The sequence below is a fragment of the Eptesicus fuscus genome, chromosome 14 (genome assembly GCF_027574615.1).
Source record: "Eptesicus fuscus isolate TK198812 chromosome 14, DD_ASM_mEF_20220401, whole genome shotgun sequence".
Lineage (NCBI taxonomy): Eukaryota > Metazoa > Chordata > Mammalia > Chiroptera > Vespertilionidae > Eptesicus > Eptesicus fuscus.
Window position 1 is genome coordinate 26,673,581 of NC_072486.1, and position 21,523 is coordinate 26,695,103.

Below are 21,523 nucleotides of genomic sequence, written 5' to 3' on the forward strand. Positions count from 1 at the left end.
TGACTAATCTGATTTTCTCATCCAGGACATTGCTACAGCAGTCCAACTGGAGGATCAGAAACACATGGGGCTATGGCTTTCATTTGGGAACAGTTATAGGAACCTGGTCTTTATAGAGAAGAATGAAATAGGTGACAGGAGAAATAAGGACCTAATTTTGTTTTCAGGGACAAAATTAGCTGCATTAGGTCTTTCCACAAAGAAGCCAGGTTTAAATTTTATGCAGTTGAGTTCCTTGAGTTCCCCCTTGGAACTCTCTCTCCCTTCCTCCCTTCCTTTCTTCCTCCATTCTTCCCCCCACCCCCCTCTCTCTTTCTCCATCCCACTCTAGCTATCTATATCTATTTGCTCCAAAACGCAAAAAAACTAAAATGTCCTGAAAAAAATAACATTATGACAATTTTACTCATTGTTAACTTTAGTGTTCATTTAACAATTACCTTTTAAAGCAATTTGTAAGTTAGATACTCTGCTTTCCAAACTATTTCTGAGCATGAATGATTATCAATTCATCATAGTCAATTATATAAATTACTACTAGCCTGAGTAGCTCATGTTAAATTACAAAAAGCCTTTGAAACTTTTATACATGTAAAATTTTTATTTAATGCTTCTTTTGTACTTTAATATTGGAATTAATATTGGAGTTTACTATTTTTGGGTGGATAAGATTGTAGTACCTATGATAGTCTGAAAACTTCCCTGAAGGTTTCAAGGACCATGTAACTGATGTGGTATCTCATGAATAATGCTGGGCCTGAAATTGACATCTGTTAAAACTTCTTCCAGAGTTATGATAATGTTTTGTTCCTAATCTGATTTAAATGGTCTGAGGTGAGGCCCAAGCCTTGCTAACTTTCTTCTCCTTTTTTCTTAAACTTTTGCAATGTTCATTATGTACTCCATATCAACTTAAGAAGTTTAATTCTGGATTTGTTTTTAGTAAACTTTTTATTGTTACATAGCATGCATACAAAATGTACACAAATTATAAGTGCACAACTTAATTACTTTTCACAAATTTAATATTTTATGTAATGCGCTAAAATTAAATATGCAATACATTACCTGTGTCCCAGAGCTACTTTTGCCACCTCCCAGTTATTCTAAAGGTTGTTTTGCTTATCTTTGAACTTTATGTCAACGAAATAATACTTGTTTCAATCTAGTTTCTTTCACTCAATATTACATTTGTGAGATTCATCTGCTGTTATATGTTGCATGAGGTTTTTCATTCTCATTCCATAAAATTCAAATGTATTTTATCCAGTTTGTCCATTTCTTCTTTGGGTGGACAATGACATTATGTCTGGCTTGTGGCTTTTATGCATAGTGCAATTATGACCATTCTTTTGTTGTATGCATGTATACCTTACTGTTAGTATATGCCTACAAAAATGAAATGGTGGCTCATGGGAATATGTGTATATTTCAGCTTTAGTAGATATTGTCAAATACTTATCCAAGAGGTTATACCAATTTACACATCCACTGTAGCATTTGAAGGTTCTGGTTGCTCCACATCCACATCTCTATCAGAATGTGGCCATGTTATATATATTATATTATATTATATTATATTATATTATATTATATTATATTATATTATATTATACTGTATTTACATATAGTCATATTTTGGAGGAGGTGTAGTATTATCTAATGGGTTATATTTGCATTTTTATGATGTCTGATTATGTTGAGCAACTTTTCAAATATATATTGGCCATTTGGATATCCTCTTTTGTAAAGAGTTTTTCAAGTTATTTGCCCATTTTTATTTAATTGACTGTCTTCCTTTTTAATTTGCAGAAGTTCTTTATGTATTCTTCTTATAAATCCTTTGCCAGATACTTATTACAAATATTATATTTCATTCAGTGACTTTTCACTTTCTTAATGATGTTTAAGGAACAAGAGTTCTTATTTTTAATGTAGCAAAATTTATCAAATATCCCTTTTTTGGTTAATGATTTTTGTGTTCTGTTTAAGAAATTCTTTCTATCCCAAACATACATATCTTTTTTTTCTTAAAGTTTTATTTTACCTTTCATTTTAGATCTATAATGCATCTCAAATTAATTTTGTTTAAAGAAGATGTAAGGGTAACTATTTTTTTTAGTATGTGGATATATATTTAATTAGTGCCATTTATTGAAAAGATTACCTTTGCTCCATTGTACTACAAGTATCACCTTTGCATAAGTTAAGAGACAATATACATTTTACAAAATTGAGGTCTGTTGATATAGCTGCACCACAAAGCAAATCAAGAAGAGGAACTCAGTAGAAATCAGTTACGGGGGGGATGGGAGGAAGTGAAAGAACAAATAAATTTTAAAACAAATACCAGACTTGATCTTCCTGGAATATGTTAGCAAACAACAATAATTCTTGGTACAAGGATTAAATCATTTTAATGCTCTCTCATGCTTTGAAGCTGTTAAATCCAGTCTGTAAACATTTTTCAAAACAAATATTGAAGATATACAAATCTGATCATCTCAGCTGACTCTAGGATTATGGTTAAGAATAGAAAAGGTGACAAACTGGATCTTTTGGGCTCTGGATACAGAGTACTTCTGTGTCAATAAACTAAGGCTGAGTTGAAATAACTTGTGCTGTGACACAGTCTTGGCCCGATTCTAGAAATCAAGGGTAATGAGATCATTGTGTGCAATAAAACAGAAAAATTAGGGGAATGTGTCCTACATAAAAACTGATGGCATATCTCAACCCCTAAACAACTTTTTGAAATGGTGTGTCTCTCATATACGCATCTCATATATACACCTAATCTGCACTAATGGGAAAAAAACCATTCCGTGAATGGGGTAATAAAATGACATGTCTGTCAAAGTGTCTAAAGGTGCTGTGCAAATAAAACTAAGTTGTGTACTTCATTTTTCCTTTTGTGCTTTGAACGTATCGATATTAAAATCCAATATACTTCTTGAATAACAAATGCTATGAAAAATGACTATCAACTTGACTAAATTAGTCTTGAATGATAGGTAATGAAGAAACTTAAAACACCAAAATTTCCTAGGCAATGGAAATTAAACCTATCATCTTTAATCTAAAATGTTCTAGAAATGTCTAAGATGTCTCTAAAATTGAAATATTAAAAGGGAAGTCTATGCAAAGTGCCCATTTTGAAATTTAGCTCTACTGTGAGTCCAGATATTTGGGGGGAGAGGGGGGAATCAAAGTTACTGATTAACTGACATTAAAGAAAGAATTATTTCCCAGAATGAGGCCTTAGTAACACATCAAAATTGCTGGAAGATGAAACATTTTGGAGTGAAACACAAGAAAAAGCTACATGCCTGCAATCACACCCCATCACTCAGGTTTGCTAGGATCATGACCATCTTGAGGACATTTTTTCTGCTGCCTATGCATGCCAAGACACAACAGTTTTACTCATCAGTAGCCTATTAACCACTTACTGGTGACAGAAACCAATCTGGTGGGTGGCTTGGAGAACTGTGCAACTAACAACCTCTTTCCTCCCTTAAATTTCAATTGGAGCATAATACATATACTCTATTTTCTTGCTTCCCTGTAAATGTCACCACTCAGCTCACCTTAATCAATCTCTCCCTGTGGCTATGTCTGTCTTCCGTATTCACTCCCTTTCTTTTTCTCTACCAATTATGGCCCTATCACCTTGGAAAATTTCTCTCTGAAGGCCAGGGCCAGGTTCATGGGTGTGCAACCTTGACCCCTTGCTACAAGAGCTTCATGCTTAGTGTAATGCTTCATGGTCACTGTCTTGAGATTCTTAATTTTATCTTGAACTTGTGTTTTGTAAGTGAAGTCTAATGGAATAATGGAGCATGCCTATAAGCAGAGGAGATATGCACAATACGCATGTTTATTAGTCCTTGCTACCCCACTCACATGTCATATTTGCAATAACCCATTAGCACATAATTCCAGTGGATTCAAGATGCATGGAAATTTAGCAAAACTCAAAGGGAGTACAAGGTAAATGGGTTAAGTCTGTGACCGACAAGTGTGGGCACTGACAGCCCCCAAAGGCTACATGTTCTTCTTGAACCAGAACTTGTTCTGCAGAAAGAAGAGTGCATCCTGTCATATTCTTTCTCCCTCATCTTACTTCCTTGTATTAGCCAGTTATGTTGAAAATGATGACATGAAAGGAAAGGAAAAGATAGGGAAGCCCATAATTCCTTTTCTTTTCAGTCCCTCCTAACTCATCAGTAAGCTGAAGGTAACGTGTTTGTTGAGCATCATGATAAAGTGCATATCAGGATGTGGAATAAAGACAGTCAAGTTAGTTTTGTCCAGTGTTTCTACAAAACACATATTCACGTATGAGCCATGAGATACAAATTGTGTGATTTTGGTGAATTCACAGATGAGTTAAATGTTTTATGTTTACATTTAAAACTAAGTCATTTATTTTTCTTTACTTAGAAGGACTTAAAAAACAAAACACCATGACAAGTTGGTGGGAGGGGCAGGGTATAGATTGTGACAAAAAACAAACAAACTTTTGTTTTTTAGTGCCTTTAACTGAGCTTTCCTCCTGCTTTGGAATGAGAGATACTGAGTTTTCATTTTGCACTGGGTCCCACAATCATGTAGTTGGTTCTGCTGGAGACTTTTCAGTTGGAACTGTGTGCCTCACTTTTACCAATTAAGGCTAAGAAGCATTACATCAGTGCTATAATATTCCTGAATTATGGAAAGGGAAGATCAAATTGGTGGCTCTTTAAAAACTCCTGGAAAAAGTCTTTTGAGTTCTCAAGAACTTTTAAGCAAAAGCAATTCTCTAACAAGAATAGTCAAAATATTTTTTTAAAGTTTGCTTCTTCTTTATTGATATTGCATTATTTTAGGATTAAAAATTATTTTCCCTACTGCTTTCCCACAAAAATATATAGCATTTCACCTGTACTATAGGTTACAGAGACTTTGGCCAATAGAGGAACCACCATAACCCTGTGCTTTCTGGCTGGGTTGGGAACCTTCCTACCATTTTATTCTCCAGCATAAATGTGTTCTAAGTACAAAAATAACTGACTTACACATTAACTTTTGTTTCATAGCCTATTTGTGAGTCAAGACCTGATTTTAGTTTGCATTTTCTTACAGTTTAAATATGATGCTTGATACACTGAATTTGCTTCATGACTAGAAAATTTGTTAATGTTTATTTAGCCAGTTTTGAGAGCTTTGTGTGCTATTTTCCCTTGGATTAGCCATGAAATTTGGTCAGGAAGAAGCAGGACAAATGGTCAGCAAACAGACTAATGGGAAAAAGAAAGTTTAATATTTTGTACCAAGATTCAGATAATGCCTGCTCATATTCTTGCTTCTGTAATTACTACAAGAAATATTTAAGTCATGTTTAGTCATTAATTTCCTAAAGTTGAGATATTTTCTGTGAAATTTTCCTATGAGAATAAAGAAAATGTTCTCAATGCTATTAATCTCTAAGAATTTTATTGGTCTTCTTCCATCAGCAAGAAGAGTTAGGAATTTTCACTTTAAAGGGCAAAGAAAAATAGAAAAGAATCCCCTCTAGTCTCTATGTCTACTCTGACCATCTATATATATAAAAGGCTAATATGCAAAGCATCTCCTCAGGAGGTTGACTGGGAGACCGGGAGTTTGGTTGCTCACTATGACATGTGCTGTCCACCAGGGGGTGGTGTGAAACATGACAGGCGACCAGCAGTGGCAGCAGGGCACTGTGGGAGCAAGGGAAGGAGGAGGTGGGGAGGTGGGGAGGCGGGTGGCGAGAGAAGGAGGAGGAGGGGAACCTGATCGGCCCTGATCGATGGTCAGGCCTAGGGACCCTACCCGTGCACAAATTTCGTGCACCGGGCCTCTAGTGTTTAATAATTACTCTTCTGTATATTAAATTCATCAAATCTGCCTCATCTTTTGAATTCACAATCTTCTCATATAAGTTCATCCTAATTTGATACTGACTAGCAACAGTAGCAATAAACAACTATTTGAATTTTTAGCTCCCAAGCTCAATATAAACCAGCTTTGCCTGTCTTGAGTTATATTCTTTTTTTTTTAAATATATTTTATTGATTTTTTACAGAGAGGAAGAGAGAGGGCCAGAGAGCTAGAAACATCGATGAGAGAGAAACATCGATCAGCTGCCTCCTGCACACCCCCTACCGGGGATGTGCCCGCAACCAATGCACATGCCCTTGACCGGAATTGAACCCGGGACCCTCCAGTCCGCAGACCGACACTCTATCCACTGAGCCAAACCAGTTTCGGCTTGAGTTATATTCTTGATAGACTTTTTTTTTTTTCTTTAACTGTATTTTATCCTTATATCTCCCTACCAGGTAAAGAAAGTAGTTGATAAAGAGGATGAGTACACATGTAATTTAAATAGTCTGTTTTGGTAAATTTAACATTCGACTTTAAAAAATTATATTTATATGAAAAGAGCCTTCTTTACATAAGATGATTTTTCTGACATGTTTTGATTATAGAACATGTGTACTTTTTGCAAAAGAAGAGCCTGTCACAGATTGTAAATAATAAAAAAAAAAGCTTTGCCATCATTTCTCTTATTTGCTTCATGATTAGAAAGTTTGTTAATGTTTTGAGAACTTTGTGTGCTATTTTCCCTTGGATTAGCCATGAAATTTGGTTAGGGTTAGGGTTAGGTGTTTACTTGCAAAAATTGTGTCTGATGCAATCTTCATTTAGTTCCATTGTTTTTAGAGAAGAGTGGTTTGTTTTATATTTTTATGAAGACTATTTTCTCTCAAAACGCTATTGGATTAAGCTTATTTCCCAGGTTAATAGCTCTTATTAAAAACTGTTTTTTGTGTGGATTTTACAAAAACAACCTGAAGGCAGAGATTTACCTGCCGCTGCTTTAGTCAATGCTCATATTGGGAAACTATGAGGGAAATGATCAGAGCCTGCATTTCCAGAAACCTCTAGCATGGAGATTATTCCACTGTCATATAGCAGCAAAAACAAACAAACAAACAAACAAAAAATCAATAGTTGTTTGGGTTTTTTTTAAGCATGTACTGTATTTCAGGTTAACACACACACACTCACACGTTATTTCCTTAATCCTCAGGAAAATCCTGAGATAAAATGAAATTTAGGACGAGCCTCGTTTTCAGGACCATCCCCTACCCACCAACAAGCTTTTAAACTCTTAACTTCAATTGGATTTCCGTATCCTCTGCGTAAATTAAAAGAGTTTAGGGGTCCTGAGGCCCCTGAACAACGAATACCATGGTTCTTTCCAGAAAGGCAGGCAGCCTGGAACTTGACTGGACAACCCGGCACAAATCGCTAACCCTCTTCCTTCCCTTCCGTGGTCTCAGATGTCTCACTTGGGTGATCAGAAACTTGGGGAAAGTTTCTTCGCCTTTCCCTGAGCTGGTTTTGGAGGTGAGAGGAAGAGAGAGGCAGAATCAGAAAAGTAAGTCAACCGTCCTTTCATGGGTTAAACTCGGGGCTGACAACCGAGGGCAGTGAGTCCAGCAGCGAAGATCCAAGTATTTCTTGTCCTTACAGAAAAGCTCACCCTTCTTCTGGAAGCCTGGGGCCGGGTTCACACCACGCCCCGCCCTACGCCCTGCATCTGGGTGGAACTACATTTCCCAGAAGGCCATTCAAGCCGCCTCGCCCGGCGCCGGAGAGCGCTTGATGACGCCATCAAGCCGCGCGATGTTTAGACTCCACTGATGTCGTGGCGCTACCGGGGAAGAAGTTGGTGATTTGCCGGGCCCGGGTCCTGAAGACGAGGTCCGGTGACCCCTGGCCCCTTCCTGCCTCCCCTCCGCCTGCCTTTCCCCTCTGCCTTCTGCCAGGATGAGGCGCGCAGGCCTGGGTAAGGAGAGGACTGGGGTCCGAAGTTCGGGGGTCCTGGAGCCGGCCGTGCTGGGCGCGGGGGCGCGGGAGGAAGTGGGACCCGTCCTAGGTCCCTGGAATCTGGGCCAGGAAGCAGGGTGTCTGGGGAGGTCTTTGGAGGCGGTGCCAAGGGGAAACAGGTCATTTGTCTCAGGTCCTAGGGGTTTCCTTAAGTTCGGGTCAGCCCCAAGTTTGAATGGGAGGTTTGGAGAGAGGAGTGCAGGACTTGGGGGGTGGAGTGGGCGCAGGTGCCAGCTCAGCAGTGAAGTCCTTTAGAGTTAGTGACCGACAGCATCGTGATGAAAAGTGCTTATTCCCCAAAGGCTGGCTTCGCTTTCTCCTTCCCTGCTGGCCCTGGGTGTTAAGTCTCTTCAGAAGCCAAGTTGGATAGAGTGTTGCATGCGAAGCACGCTAAGAATAAGAATAATGTTAGTCTGGTAACAGTGAGTTACAAAGGTAAATGCTACGTGTCGTTACTGTTAAAGTCCGAGACTGACTTCGGGGTCAGAGGCCATTTTACCCAGAACATTGCTTATCTGAGCCTTGTTCCACTGTTAAGGCAGTAAAATGTGGCCGTGCTTGGGCATTTGTTCTTGACCTTTCGGTTTTAGGAAGCCTCTTTACCAGCCAGAAGGAATAAGGGAGGCACAAGGACTCTTACTGGGCCAGTATACTGCACAGCTGTTAAAACAGCATTTCCTGGTTCTGAAGTTCTCTATTAAGAGACAATTTTAAAAAGAAAAAGAATGCTGCTAAATCATTGTACAGTAACCTGAGGGAAAAAAATGTATGAAATATTGGGGGGGGAAAAAGTTACATTTTTCAATTGTTATAAGATGTAAAAAGAAAAAAAAAAAAACTTCTCGAAAGTGTCCGGTATTTAAAGTTAGTGAAAGTTGACAGTAACTCTAGACTTGTACATTGCTTAATAAATTGTCGTATGAGAAACCACTTTGGAAAAATACAGTTTTTATGAATACTTACATCATAGAAAGAACGTTGACCAGCTAAATCGTAGAGAAAAAAATAACTAGTTTTGAGGATGCTTAGTTTTATATGCCTCAATGCTTTTCCTTTGTATCATTGCTGATAACAACAAACATTTATTGTGTACTTGAGGAAGCTCTAGGTATACAGTTGTTTGTTGCCCTGTTTATTCTCCCCAGAGCTTCCAATCTAGTTGGGGAGTGGGAACACGTTCAAAGATAAATTCCAGTACAAGGTGGTCGTGAGACATCCAAATGCCAGATAAGTTCTACAGATAGTGAATGTTGAGGCAGGTCAGAGAGAGAGAGTGCTGTGTACTTTGTGGAGACATAGGAACTTGACCTAGAGCTTGAAGTTACAGGGTGGGAGAGGTAAGTTCCAGCTGGAAGGATGACACCACTCCCCCAAAAAAGAATTGTAGGACTGGAATTATGAATGATGCGTTGAAGGGATTATGGCCAAGCCAGTTTGATTGAAGTAGGAGACATGGAACCAGAACTACCAGCTTGTGGAGATCTTTGAGTGCCAGGTCAAGGAGTTTGGATCTTATCAATAGGCCTATTAACCCTTTGCACTCGCTTGCTTTTCTCGATTCCTTATTCTAATGCTAACCATGTTGAGTCACACTCGACATCTGAGTGCAAAAGGTTAACCCTTTGAATATTTTGTTCAGCAGTGTGTTGTGATAAATTGCAGGAAAAGGACTTGACAGGTGGTGATTCTCAGCCCTGAATATACATTAGAATCACCTAATCACCTGGAGAGCTTTCAAGGCATTGCTACCTGGACACCACCCCCGCACCCCAACTGAGACTAATTAAATTAGAATCTCTAGGATAGAGCCTTTTTTCTTTCAAGCTCCCTTGTAGTTGAGAGGAAAGATGATAACTTAGGTGTCTGTCCATTGCTATCATTTACATTGGTATGGGAGGCGGGCTTTTTTTTTTTTTTAAGTATCAATGTGTATTGACTTGGGATTTTAAACTTGGGATAAAGAAAGAGTGAACCTGATAGTCACATGGAGAAGCTGCCACACTTCACATGAATCTCTTTAAGTGATTTGGCTCAGCTACTGATGGAAACTACCCAGAAGAAGTAGCATTTGTCTAAATGGACAAAGGCTGGTACTCACTAGCTTTCCTACAGCTTTGATAGCAGTGATCCACACAAAAGGAAGTGGCTAACTTTGGAATAGCAACTCCTAGAATTTTATTTAACATTTTTAGTTTTTATGGGGGGGGAGGGGTCGGGGTGATAATATGTGGAAAGTTAGAAATTCTTTAACAAAAGAAATGTGTATTGAAAGATTGCTGGGTGATGAGAATTTTGCTTTCAATAAATGGGATGATATAGAAGTACTATAAAATTAAGGTAAACAAAGAAAATAAAGCAAATAACTATTAATTTAGAAATGAATTCCTTGGTAAAGTTGTCAAGTGATTAAATTCAAGCAGTCATTAATTACTTATTGGGCAAATGTTCTACATTTAGAACCTTAGTCATAAGAAGACATATACCTTTTCTTTAAGGATTTTGGTCCTCATTAAAGTAGAGTTTGTACAGCATATCATTAACTGATGGAATGAGAATGCATGTTTAAATGACTTAACTGAGTGGGGGAAATACTATGCATAGTCACTTGAGTTCTTCACTTTTATAATAGCACATTCAGAGAGCTTTATGGATAATATGTCAGCATTTGAGGGAATATTTGGGGAATGCAACTCTCCTCTGGAATATACTTGTTTGACATTTTGTTGTGTTTTTGTGTGTGTGTGGTGGTAGAGATTGTGTAAGTGTCTGCTGCATAAAAAGTACTCATTACAGGGGATATAGAATTATGAGATACTGTTTCTGCCCTCCAAGAAGCTTATGATTCTACTAGTGTCTGGGTGCAGAGATTCATGCACATTGAAAGGAAATTAATTAGAATATTTTAATATTGCTATTCGCCCTTTCTCTATAAGTGTCAACCAAATTCACGATCGACAATGACAGATCAAAACACACACGTGCAATTGGTGCCAGCGAGAGCTTTGTATGTATCACGCATGTGCAAGTCAACTTAGCCTTTTATACTAGAAATTCGTGCACGGGGTGTGTGTCCCTCAGCCCAGCCTGCACCCTCTCCAATCTGGGATCCCTCTCACAATCCAGGACTGCTGGCTCCCAACTGCTCGCCTGCCTGCCTTCCTTCCTGATTGCCCCTAACTGCTTCTGTCTGCCAGCCTGATCACCCCCTAACCACTCCCCTGCCATCAATCAGGCTGGCAGGGGAGTGATGCCTAACTGCTCCCCTGCCAGCCTGTTTGCCCCTAACTGCCCTCCCCTGCTGGCCTGATCGCCCACAACTTCCCTCCCTTGCAGACCTGGTCCCTCTCAACTGCCCTCCCCTGCTGGCCATCTTGTAGTGGCCATCTTGTATCCACACGGGGGCAGCCATCTTGTGTGTTGGAGTGATGGTCAATTTGCATATTATTCTTTTATTAGATCGGATTAGATAAGATAGAGGCATGGTGCAGGGGTGGGGGCCAGCTAGTTTGCCCTGAAGTGTGTCCCGGATCAGGGTGGGGGTTCCTTGGGGTATTTGGCGGCCTGGGTGAGGGGCCTGTGGTGGTTTGCAGGCTGGCCACATCCCCCGGCGACCCAAGTGGAGGCCCTGGTATCTTGGATTTATTTATCTTCTATAATTGAAACTTTATAGCCTTAAGTGGAGGCCAAGGCAGGCCAGGGCTGCCAAAGCTTGGCTTCCTCCTTTGCCGGGGGAACTCAAGCCTCCTGCTCTCTCCAGCTCCGTGGCTGCAGCCATTTTTGTTGGGATTTATTTATTTCTATAATTGAAACTTTGTAGCCTTAAGTGGAGGCCAAGGTAGGCCAGGGCAGGCAGAAAGCTTGGCTTCCTCCATTGCTGGGGAAACCCAAGCCTCCTGCTCTCTCTGTGGCCGCAGCCATCTTGGTTGGGTTAATTTGTATACTTGCTCCTGATTGGCTGGTGGGCATGGCTTGTGGGTGTAGCAGAGGTATGGTCAATTTGCATATTATTCTTTGATTAGATAGGATAGATAAACTTGCTTAATTAGACCTGCTTTCTGATGTAGCTAAACTTTTTCCAGCCCAGTGAAGCACCCCAACTTCTCTTTCAGGTAATTGTCAGCAACACAGCAGTTAATATCAACACGAAGCAGATTATTATTATAGATCATGCAGGGAGAACAAAGGGTAAAGTATTTAACTGCAGTAGTGTTTAACTATATTCTGCGCAGTGAGAAAACCTGAAGTTATTTTCAAGGTCCACCATTTCTTCTTTTTAGTCAGGTCAAGTTTCTAAACTTTCTAAAACTCCGTTTTCTGGCTAATGAAAATAGGATTCTACCGAGTCTCCTATCTACCCACTCCAGGACTTCTGTGAGGATCAAATGAGATGAGACACGTGAAAACACTTCAGAAACATTTGGCTAAAGTGTAAAATGTTTGCACTTGGCTATAAAGCAAGTCTTGTTCCTGGGCTGAAGAAACTCCATGGAGGCTAGTCGCTAGGAACAGAAGCTGGGTGTTGCTACATGACGTCATTAACCCAGTGCCCACAGCCACCATTTCCGAGCTGGGCTGGGCTGTGGGCCACAATTTGCACCATGGAGTCTTGGCAGCATTGGCTGCAATTTGGTGGGCTGTTGCTCCGGGGTGGTGTGGGGGCCTGTTTCCCACTTGGGGGAAGCCGAGTGTTGCTTTGTCAGTGCCAGGTCCGCGGTGCCATTTCTTTGTAAATGGCCAGTGTGCATCACGGCAGCTCCTGCGTTGAGCATCTGCCCCCTGGTTGTCAGTGCGCATCATAGTGACTGGTCGGACAGTCGGAGGGACACTTAGCATATTAGCCTTTTATATAATTCAACTAGCTTTCCCGTTGCAGGAAATCCTGCAATAGGATTTCCTGCTGCACTCTACCCTGCCTCCCCTCCGCCCTTGTCACCCGCCCCGCCTTCTCCTCCAGCCCGCCTGTTTTCCCCTTCGCCCCTGGCCCCGCCTCCGCTCCGCCCTTGTCACCCGTCCCGCCTTCTCCACCAGCCCGCCTGCTTTCCCCTTCGCCCCGGCCCTGACTTCGCTCCTCCCTTGTCCTCCCCACCCCTCCCAGCTTGCTTGCTTCTTGGAAGCTTTACTCCCTTCTGCAGCTCTTGGCTTCTTTCGATGCTGTCTTGATATGCAAATTAGCCGCCATTTTGTTGGGGTAATTTGCATACTCGTCCTGATTGGATGGTGGGCGTGGCTTGGCTGGTGGGCGTGGCTTAGGTTAGCGAAGGTGCGGTCAATTTGCATATTTGTCTATTATTAGATGGGATTCTTGACAAAGGCAGGCATATTCAAAGTTGAATAACAGTGACTTCAGATTCTGTTCATTAATTCATTTACAAGTTGTATTGAGTGTGCTTTCCTATGTGTATGCATGTGTTTGTGGGGGATATATAGCCAGGAATGAAATAAATTTAGTTTCTGCCCTTGGAGTGTGCTCTAGTGTGCTATATTAGTGTTTTGTGCAGTCAGAGCTATAAGAATTCAGAGTGAGAGAGTTTTGCTTTTTAGAGAAAATGAGATTTGTGCTGTGCCTTGAAAGAACTTTCTATGCACGCCTTAAATATCTTTCAGCTACCAGCACTGACGGCTACTTCCTGTTCTTCCATCTACTCTTTGAGTTTACTAGACATCTGGTTTCTATAGCATCCCATTCCCCCAAATTCTCAGGCCTCTATTGAAATTACTTCAATTCTTATCATATCTAGACCTAATAATTCATATCTTTAACCATTATTTTGGCAAGCAGTCTCAACCTCTTGGTGTTCTGTCCTGCAGCCCAACACTATAAACCTCCAACTCCTGAGCAGCCCAACTGTCCAGCTTCTCATGGGCTAACTCAGGCTGATGAGCTCTTTTTTTTCACACATCCCAGAGGATTGAAACGGCTACTATATATTGCCTCAGCCAGGCTTGTTTTATTCCCCTAGTAGCCCTGTGTATTCTCAGTCATTTTCCTCCCTTCTCTTTACTGTTTTTCCTAACTGATCGTCATTCTTCAGAGATGGCCTTTTTTTTTTTTTTTTTTTTTTGCTAAGAAAATTGGTGGTATTTTTTTAATGTGGTTAAATAACACCCTAAACCAGTGGTCGCCAAGCTTTCGGACCTCACGGACCACCAGTGGTCCACAGAGCACTGGTTGGCGACCTCTGCTAAACTATCTTTTCCTCTCATTGTATTCACTGCCCGAGGCTCACTCCTCCTGTTTGATTGCCTGATGAATATCAAGTACTGTATTAGGCAGTGGTAGGGATTGCATTCCTGTATCTCACTGCTGTTTCCTAGAACCGTGGTTGGCAAACTGCGGCTCGCAAGCCACATGCGGCTCTTTGGCCCCTTGAGTGTGGCTCTTCCACAAAATACCACGGCCTGGGCGAGTCTTATTTTGAAGAAGTGGCGTTAGAAGAAGTTTAAGTTTAAAAAATTTGGCTCTCAAAAAAAATTTCAGTCGTTGTACTGTTGATATTTGGCTCTGCTGACTAATGAGTTTGCCGACCACTGTCCTAGAAGATGAGCTCCAAAAAGTAGCACCAGAAAGAACAACGGACCTGACACATCAGGGTTTCTCAAATATTTGTTGAAGAATGAATGATCACCTCTCTCAACTCAGCTATATTCTCTATAAGTTATTCCAGCTCTCTTCTGTTTAAGAGAGAGAGATGCCAATAAAGGACCCTCCCTCTGCCATGAGCTCCCTCCTGCTATTGTATCCTTTTTCTCCCTTGCTCTTCAGAGCCAGGCTTCTTCCATGGGGAGTTGATGTTACTACTTTTAGACCTTTTTAAAAATGTATAGTTCTATGGGACAGGAAATGTGTCCTGAATATCTTTGTATGTATATCGGTACTTCTTTGAGTGTGTTGTGGGCAATCAATACGCAGTCAATAAATATGTATTGAAATGAATTGAATATTCTTTGCTTAAGAGAGGACATTGAAGGAATTGTTCTATTTTGTTATTTTAAAAACTCATGTGAAATGTGACTATTATTGACATACGTGGTCTGCAACGCCCTCCAGGGGTCTTTTTCGGTTCTTTTCTATCAAAGTTTTAAAAGTGGCTCATTTTTGCTACAACTAGACTTGTGACTGATCCTTGCAGGTGAAGGTGGACCTGCTGGCAACTATGGGAACTATGGCTATGCTAATAGTGGATATAGTGCCTGTGAAGAAGAAAATGACAGACTCACTGAAAGTCTGAGACACAAAGTAACTGCTATAAAATCTGTAAGTATATAATGTATTAAGTACCTTTAAATTTGTATATTTATACGCATATATATTATATTTTTATTGGCATCATACTAAGGAATTCAGTTACCCAAATAGTGTGGTTCAGTGAGGTATGCTCAAAGTTTAGACATGATTTGAGTAGGTTTAAAAATGTGGCTAATGAAAACATATGGTACATTTGTTTATCCTTTTAAAACTTCAGCTGTTTTTTGTGGTTAAATCTAAAATACTGTGTGATGTCTGTAGTCATGTCTCTGAGCAGTCCATCCTCCACACCCAAGCAGCTCTGACCTAGTCTCCTAAGCTACAAATCTTAGCCTTCACGTTTCTACCTTTTACTTCACAGCAATCACCAAGTCTTTTGCGTCTTTCTTGCTAAGGTTTCTTTCTATTTCTGCTTTTCCATTTTTAATACTATCCCCTGGTTCTTTTGGGAAAGCCTTTAACCTATCTTTTCCTAATTTTTTTTTACATGTTTTGGTCTGATACTCTCACCAGTCATCTTAGTGTGTTTTTAAAATTGTGTCCTGTACTCTCAGAAGACTTCACTGTCCTCCCATGATGTAAGAAAGTTCACACTGTAAGTTGATCAGATAGGTTCTTTAAAGATTGTCCATAACTTCTCAGACCTTACCGCCTGCGTTTTCAGAACGTGTGTGTACTTTCTGCCCGACACCGACGTTCCCCACTCCCATATCTTTCATGGTGCTCTCCCTTTGCCTTAGGTGTGCTCTCCCTCCTCACAGTGGCCGAGCTTTTGCCTGTCCGAAAGGCTACACTCCATTGCGCCCCTTCCTTCCTCCACACTTTACCTGATTATGATGTCACAAGTAACATTTTTCTTTATGAAAATACGACCATTTGTACCATTTCTGTCACCCTTATTGTATGGTGATCTGCATTGGAATTATTTGTATGTAAAAGAAATTTACTAAATGTAGGGTTTTCTGTTGTACTTATTTTTATATTCTACACAGCACCTAGTATAATTCCTCATCAGTTGTATTGAATTAAATGTATTAAATAAAGGAATGAAAAAGATGGTTTTAAAAGTGTGTGTGATATATTCTGCATTACAATAAACATGCTGTACACTAACAGAGCATTAAGTAGAAGCTCATATTGCCAAAACTTAATTGGTATTTCACTAGTCTTAGAAAATAGAATTGTATTCAGCCTGGAGACTATTACATTCTGAAATGAGTATTGTTTTCAAAGTCATACTAAATCAAAAGGAGTTGATCTGTGAATTAAGCAATATTGTATAATGTTAATACTTTAGCAAATACAACATTGAGAGGGAATTAAGAATTAGATGCTTTAAAAAACAACAACGATGTTGAATATTTAGGCTCCTTGTTAGAAGAAAGCTTTTGAGCTTTATATATAGTTTCTTTATTATCTCCTATTCTGATCTGTAGAATTCTGGTATGGTTTTGTGTCAGAAATACATCCGTACTGTGTTCACATAAAATAAGCTGAGAACAATATTTGCAATGGTTTGCCAAGGATTTTTAGTAGTTGTGATTATATTTATTCAAATATCTTGGAAATGAAGGCTTTGATGAATTTGTCATATAAAGTATTAAACAGGTTTTGGTTTGAATAGCAGCCATAAACACGCAGATTTCTTTTGGCTCAGCCTCTTTTCTGCATAGCTTTAGAATGTGGATGACAACTTGTAATTTTTTTTCAATTTGTTATACTTAAAAAGAAATACCTTTAGAATCTAAAGAAATAATCAATTTAGGCATGTATTCAAAGTAATGTCAATTTCAGTAGGAAAATATTAAATATTTGTATCTGAATTTGAATTGATAATACAGGTAGTTATGTACATCTTTAAAAACATAAAGAAGGAAATATACAGATAAATGCTGTTGTATGAATAATTATAAAGAAAGAAAAAGCATGCAAAGATATGTGAATCAGAAGTATGTACCAAAATTCAAAGCTGGAATTGAATATTAAATGAAATCCAAATGAAGAGCAGGGGAGCAAAGTCCTTATTGAGAAGGAGTAAAAGTTCTAAATTTATTTTCCATTTAATATCAGTGAAAATGTATCAGAAGAAGAGTGTATATTTTCTGTTTCTGGAACAGTTGTTTCTGAGAAAATGTATATTTACAATGGCATTATATTTGCTTTATAACACTTAAATACTTTTATCTGAGTAGTAATGTATATGCTTTCTTTATAGCTTTCCATTGAGATAGGCCATGAAGTTAAAACTCAAAATAAATTATTAGCTGAAATGGTAAGTAAGATTTTAACTTTAAGACTGAGCTCTAATATTCTTAAAGTTAGTATGTTAATCAGGAATAATATCATTTTAACTTTTATCCATTTTGGAATAGATCTAGGGATCGTATGTCCTGGATTTTAATCCATTTATATCTAATTGGTTTTGAATAACTACAAAGTTTGTCTTTGCCATATTCTTACATTTTTCATGTTGCCTAACACACATAAGTATGAGGAAAAAGTAGAAACTAAGTATCTTTAAATCCTGTGTTTAGAAAGACTGTTGAAGACTCAGGATAAATGACTATTTAGATTGTTCTTAGAGATCTCAATGCATGTAGACTTCCAAGTCATCTAAAAGCACTTTACATCCAATCAGCCGAATGTCTTGTACAAATGTAAACCTGTTTCTTTTGCTTGATGTCCTAAGGATCACTTCTGAACAAATCAATAGGATTTGAACATAGTAACATCTAGAACCTTTTATCTCTAAAATCTCAGCAATATATACCTTTTCTTCTTCAAGCCACTTTCCATTCTTAAATATTTATTTTGGATGTCAAGCTCCAGACCTTTCCCAGTTTCTCCACATGCTTTTAAAACTGTACTATCCAAAATGAATAGGGCATTGAAAGCAGTGTTCCTATGAAGGTTGTGCATTAGAATTGTGGGGTGCTTTCTGAAAATATCAGTGCCTGGTCCTCACTCTAAATATACTGGTAAAGAATTTCAGGGGAAGGGATTTAGGTCTATGCATTTTGTAAAAAGCATCCCAAAAGACTCTAATACATAGCCCTTCTGAAGAATTATCCTATCTAATAAAAGGGTAATATGCAAATTAACCATCACTCCATCACAAAGACAGAAATGGCAGTGCCTACTCCTCTCAGCCCCGCTGGAGTCCCCCAGGACCGGGGGGGGGGGGGGGGGGCCACTGAGAGTGGGCAGTGTGAGCGGCCTGGTGGAATGCTTGCTTCATTGCCGCGCCCGGCTCGGGCCGGCCCCCCGGAGCCAGAGCAAACATGGACAGGGACGGGGGACTGGCCCGCAACCTCTGTGGCTGAGCGCAGGCCCTGAGAGGAGACGGCGGGCCCGCCTCCTGCGGAAGGAGCGCGGCTCCCAGCAGCGCGCTATGGTTCCCGCCGGCTCCTCCCGCAGAAGTGGCGGCAGCCTACTGCGATGGGCTACGAGTAGATGTGTAAAGTGCTTGAGCTACATAGCCAGAGCTGTATAAAAGCTATCATAATGCCAGGACCTTTACATCTCAGCATATGAGTTCCTATGAAGGTGCAATATTTCTAATCCATACCTAGGCCTTATCATAAGGCCTTTTCCAGCGATGTTTTAATATGGTAATTTTCCCCATCCATACTTGTAGTTTTTACTGTGTTTTACCACTTCTATATGATATTCTCTTAACTTTTACTCTACTGTACTTCCTATTTAAATTAAAGGATCTTAAAAGTAAAGCTACATTTAACTGCTGACCAACCATATTACGTTTTGGATGAATTGCTATACTGGGAAGCAGACCCATTTGTTCTTAGAGAATATACCCCAACAAAAAGTGGTAAAAAAAACAAAACGCTTTTCTGGCAGCTGTGAAGCTGGGGAGATCCCAGCCAGGCCCAGGATATCAGCTCTCACTGTCCTCCCAGCCCTTCGACCCTCCCCTGAAGGCCCTCAATAAAATGGTTTGATCTCCACCCACCCCAAAAAAGTGGGGGGGGGGGGAACCTGTGATAGTAGACAAACTATGTTTATTGTTAATGTTGTTTAATCCACAGAATTGGAGTAAAACCTAAATAGTTTAGGATTGTGAAGTATTCTGTGGCTGAAAGAAATGTTTATTGGATAATAAAAGAGCTTTTTATTCATTGAGAGAATTACGAAGTTTTGCATGGAATAATAGGGCTGATTATCCAACTTATAAACAGGTTTCTGAATTGAATAAACACTAAAAATGTCATTAAGAATGTGTTCTAATAACAGTATATCCAATTACTTAAGTCTGCATATGTAGAGTATTAGAATCTAAGCATTATATTCTGTTTTTCTTTTCTCCTCATAGGATTCACAATTTGATTCTACAACTGGATTTCTAGGTAGAACTATGGAAAAACTGAAGATTTTATCCAGAGGGAGCCAAACAAAGCTGATGTGCTATATGATGCTGTTTTCATTGTTTGTCTTTTTTGTCATTTATTGGATTATTAAACTGAGGTGATGCAAGTAAGTGTGAGTTTGGAATTTGTTCCAACTTAAGTGGCTTGGGGTACCACTTTGGTAAAAAATCAGCATCAAAACATTCCTCATTTTCAAATATGGCTTTTTCCATTGACAGTTACAGAATTTTACCTGTTTTATAAATCACATTACATAATACAGTGCTCTTTGAATACTGTTTAATGACTCATTTTGCCCCTATTTTCAGGGGTTTTGAGATAGCCAAAAGTCAGTCCAGCCCTAACCATTGTTTTTGTATTGTTTGCTGTCAGATTAAATAGCAGTATAGTGTTCTGTTGTTATTATAAACGTAGGTTTATGTTCCATGTAAAGAAACTTAGTGGGAGAATAGAATGGAGAGCCTGATGCTGAGCTCTTGCAGTGGTGAACAGGTTTGTGGTGGAATGACAAACGTATTTTCCTGAATGACATCAACCCTAATGATGTACTCCCCTTTCCTCCTTGATTTGGTTAAATTGTAGGCAGATTTCTTTTTACCTACGATGTTTTTCTAATAATTTTTGATTATATGACTCCTCTTTCCCCTTTGCCCAAGGACCTCATTCTTTAATAAATCTTATTATTTTGGCATATTTCTAGTAGGTGTAAAACAAATGTGAACCAGTATAATTGTTATTTTATATTAACTTTATACATACCATTGACTTGGCTTAAAATAGCTTTATGATTTTAGCTACTTAGGCCATTTGGTTATCATTTGTGACAGAATAATGTGAAGCTAAAGTAATTGCTAAGCTCTGACTGGAAATAACATGTTCAAGAAAATTAATTGTCTCTGCATTATTATGTGCTCAAAATAGATAATTGAAAGTACTCAGCATTGAACTTAGGGGTAAGAGTATTGTTGTTTTAAACCAGTATGTTTGTTTATAGAAAGCAAAACAAAGGTAGAATGTTGAGTAGAAAGAAATATTAAAATGTTCTTAAATACACTGTATTGCTATTTTGGAATTTACTCATTTATGAACTCTAAAAATAAATTTTTAATGAAATAAGTTGAACTTTGTTGTTTTCTTATTCAAGTCCCTTACATTTTTACATAGAACCTGAGAAATGGTCCTGAAACTCAGGTTCCAAGCAAAATCAAGAAAAGCTAACATATTTGTATTATTTCGGAACTTTATTTAAACAAATGAGATAAATCATGACTGCAGTTTCAAAAATATCTAATTTTCAAATATTTCTATTTATAAATCTATTATCATTGCAGTACTTTTTCTCTAAATACCTATGTTCTGGTTGGATTTGTTGTCATTTGGGCCTCTGCTTGACAGTTAAAACACAGGAGCTGAGAGGGGTTAAGTAACAGCCTGACAAACCTGAGGTGTGATGTGACACACTGGTTTGAGTTAGGTGACCTGGGTTCAAATATCCATTCCTTCACTTGCTCAGTGTTTGGAGACCTGTTTCTTCATTAAATCACCCATTTCATAGGGTCATTGTGAGAGACAGATAATATATTGGAAAGCACCTTACTCATGATAGTTACTCAATAAATGTTAGTTCTCCCTATTATTATCGACACATCAGAAAAGGGAATTGCTTTAAGGGTAAGACGATAAGTTGGTTTCAGGCTGTGATGATGACCGGACCTCTAAGTGGAAATTTCTATCAAACAATTAGAGATTGATTTTTTTTTCAAGAATTATTTAATTATGTACTCTGTGTCAATTTGTGACAGCCAGAGCTCAGGGAAGACTCTGAAATCGTTGCAATAATTAAAATTGCAAAAAGAAAAGAACAAAAGGCCAAAGAAAAATAACTGGAAGATGGAAACAGAAGGGAATCAATAAGAAGTGGACAAGATCAAGGCCCTAGGAAAACCAATGATAGCAAGACAAGGATGGAATTCAAGATTAAGTATTG

General features: G+C 38.9%; 1 protein-coding gene across 2 annotated transcripts; it reads left to right on the forward strand.

Annotated features, from left to right (window-relative positions):
* The first annotated feature begins 7,671 nt into the window (after positions 1-7,671).
* On the forward strand, positions 7,672-20,652 carry BET1 (Bet1 golgi vesicular membrane trafficking protein). Of its 2 annotated transcripts, XM_028156977.2 has the most exons (4): positions 7,677-7,864; positions 15,036-15,160; positions 17,367-17,423; positions 19,482-20,652. In XM_028156977.2, exons 1-4 carry the CDS (start codon positions 7,846-7,848, stop codon positions 19,635-19,637), a joined length of 357 nt encoding a protein of 118 aa, XP_028012778.1. In that variant the 5' UTR covers positions 7,677-7,845; the 3' UTR covers positions 19,638-20,652. The 2 variants fall into 2 exon arrangements, with proteins under 2 accessions (XP_028012787.1, XP_028012778.1); XM_028156986.2 differs by lacking the exon at positions 17,367-17,423 and having other exon boundaries at positions 7,672-7,864.
* Positions 20,653-21,523: the final 871 nt, after the last annotated feature.

Excerpts from the sequence above, each read along its gene's own strand:
- BET1 (XM_028156977.2), top strand. Across the intron at positions 15,161-17,366 it reads AAGTAACTGCTATAAAATCT|CTTTCCATTGAGATAGGCCA; the intron begins GTAAGTATATAA and ends CTTTCTTTATAG. Across the intron at positions 17,424-19,481 it reads ATAAATTATTAGCTGAAATG|GATTCACAATTTGATTCTAC; the intron begins GTAAGTAAGATT and ends TTCTCCTCATAG.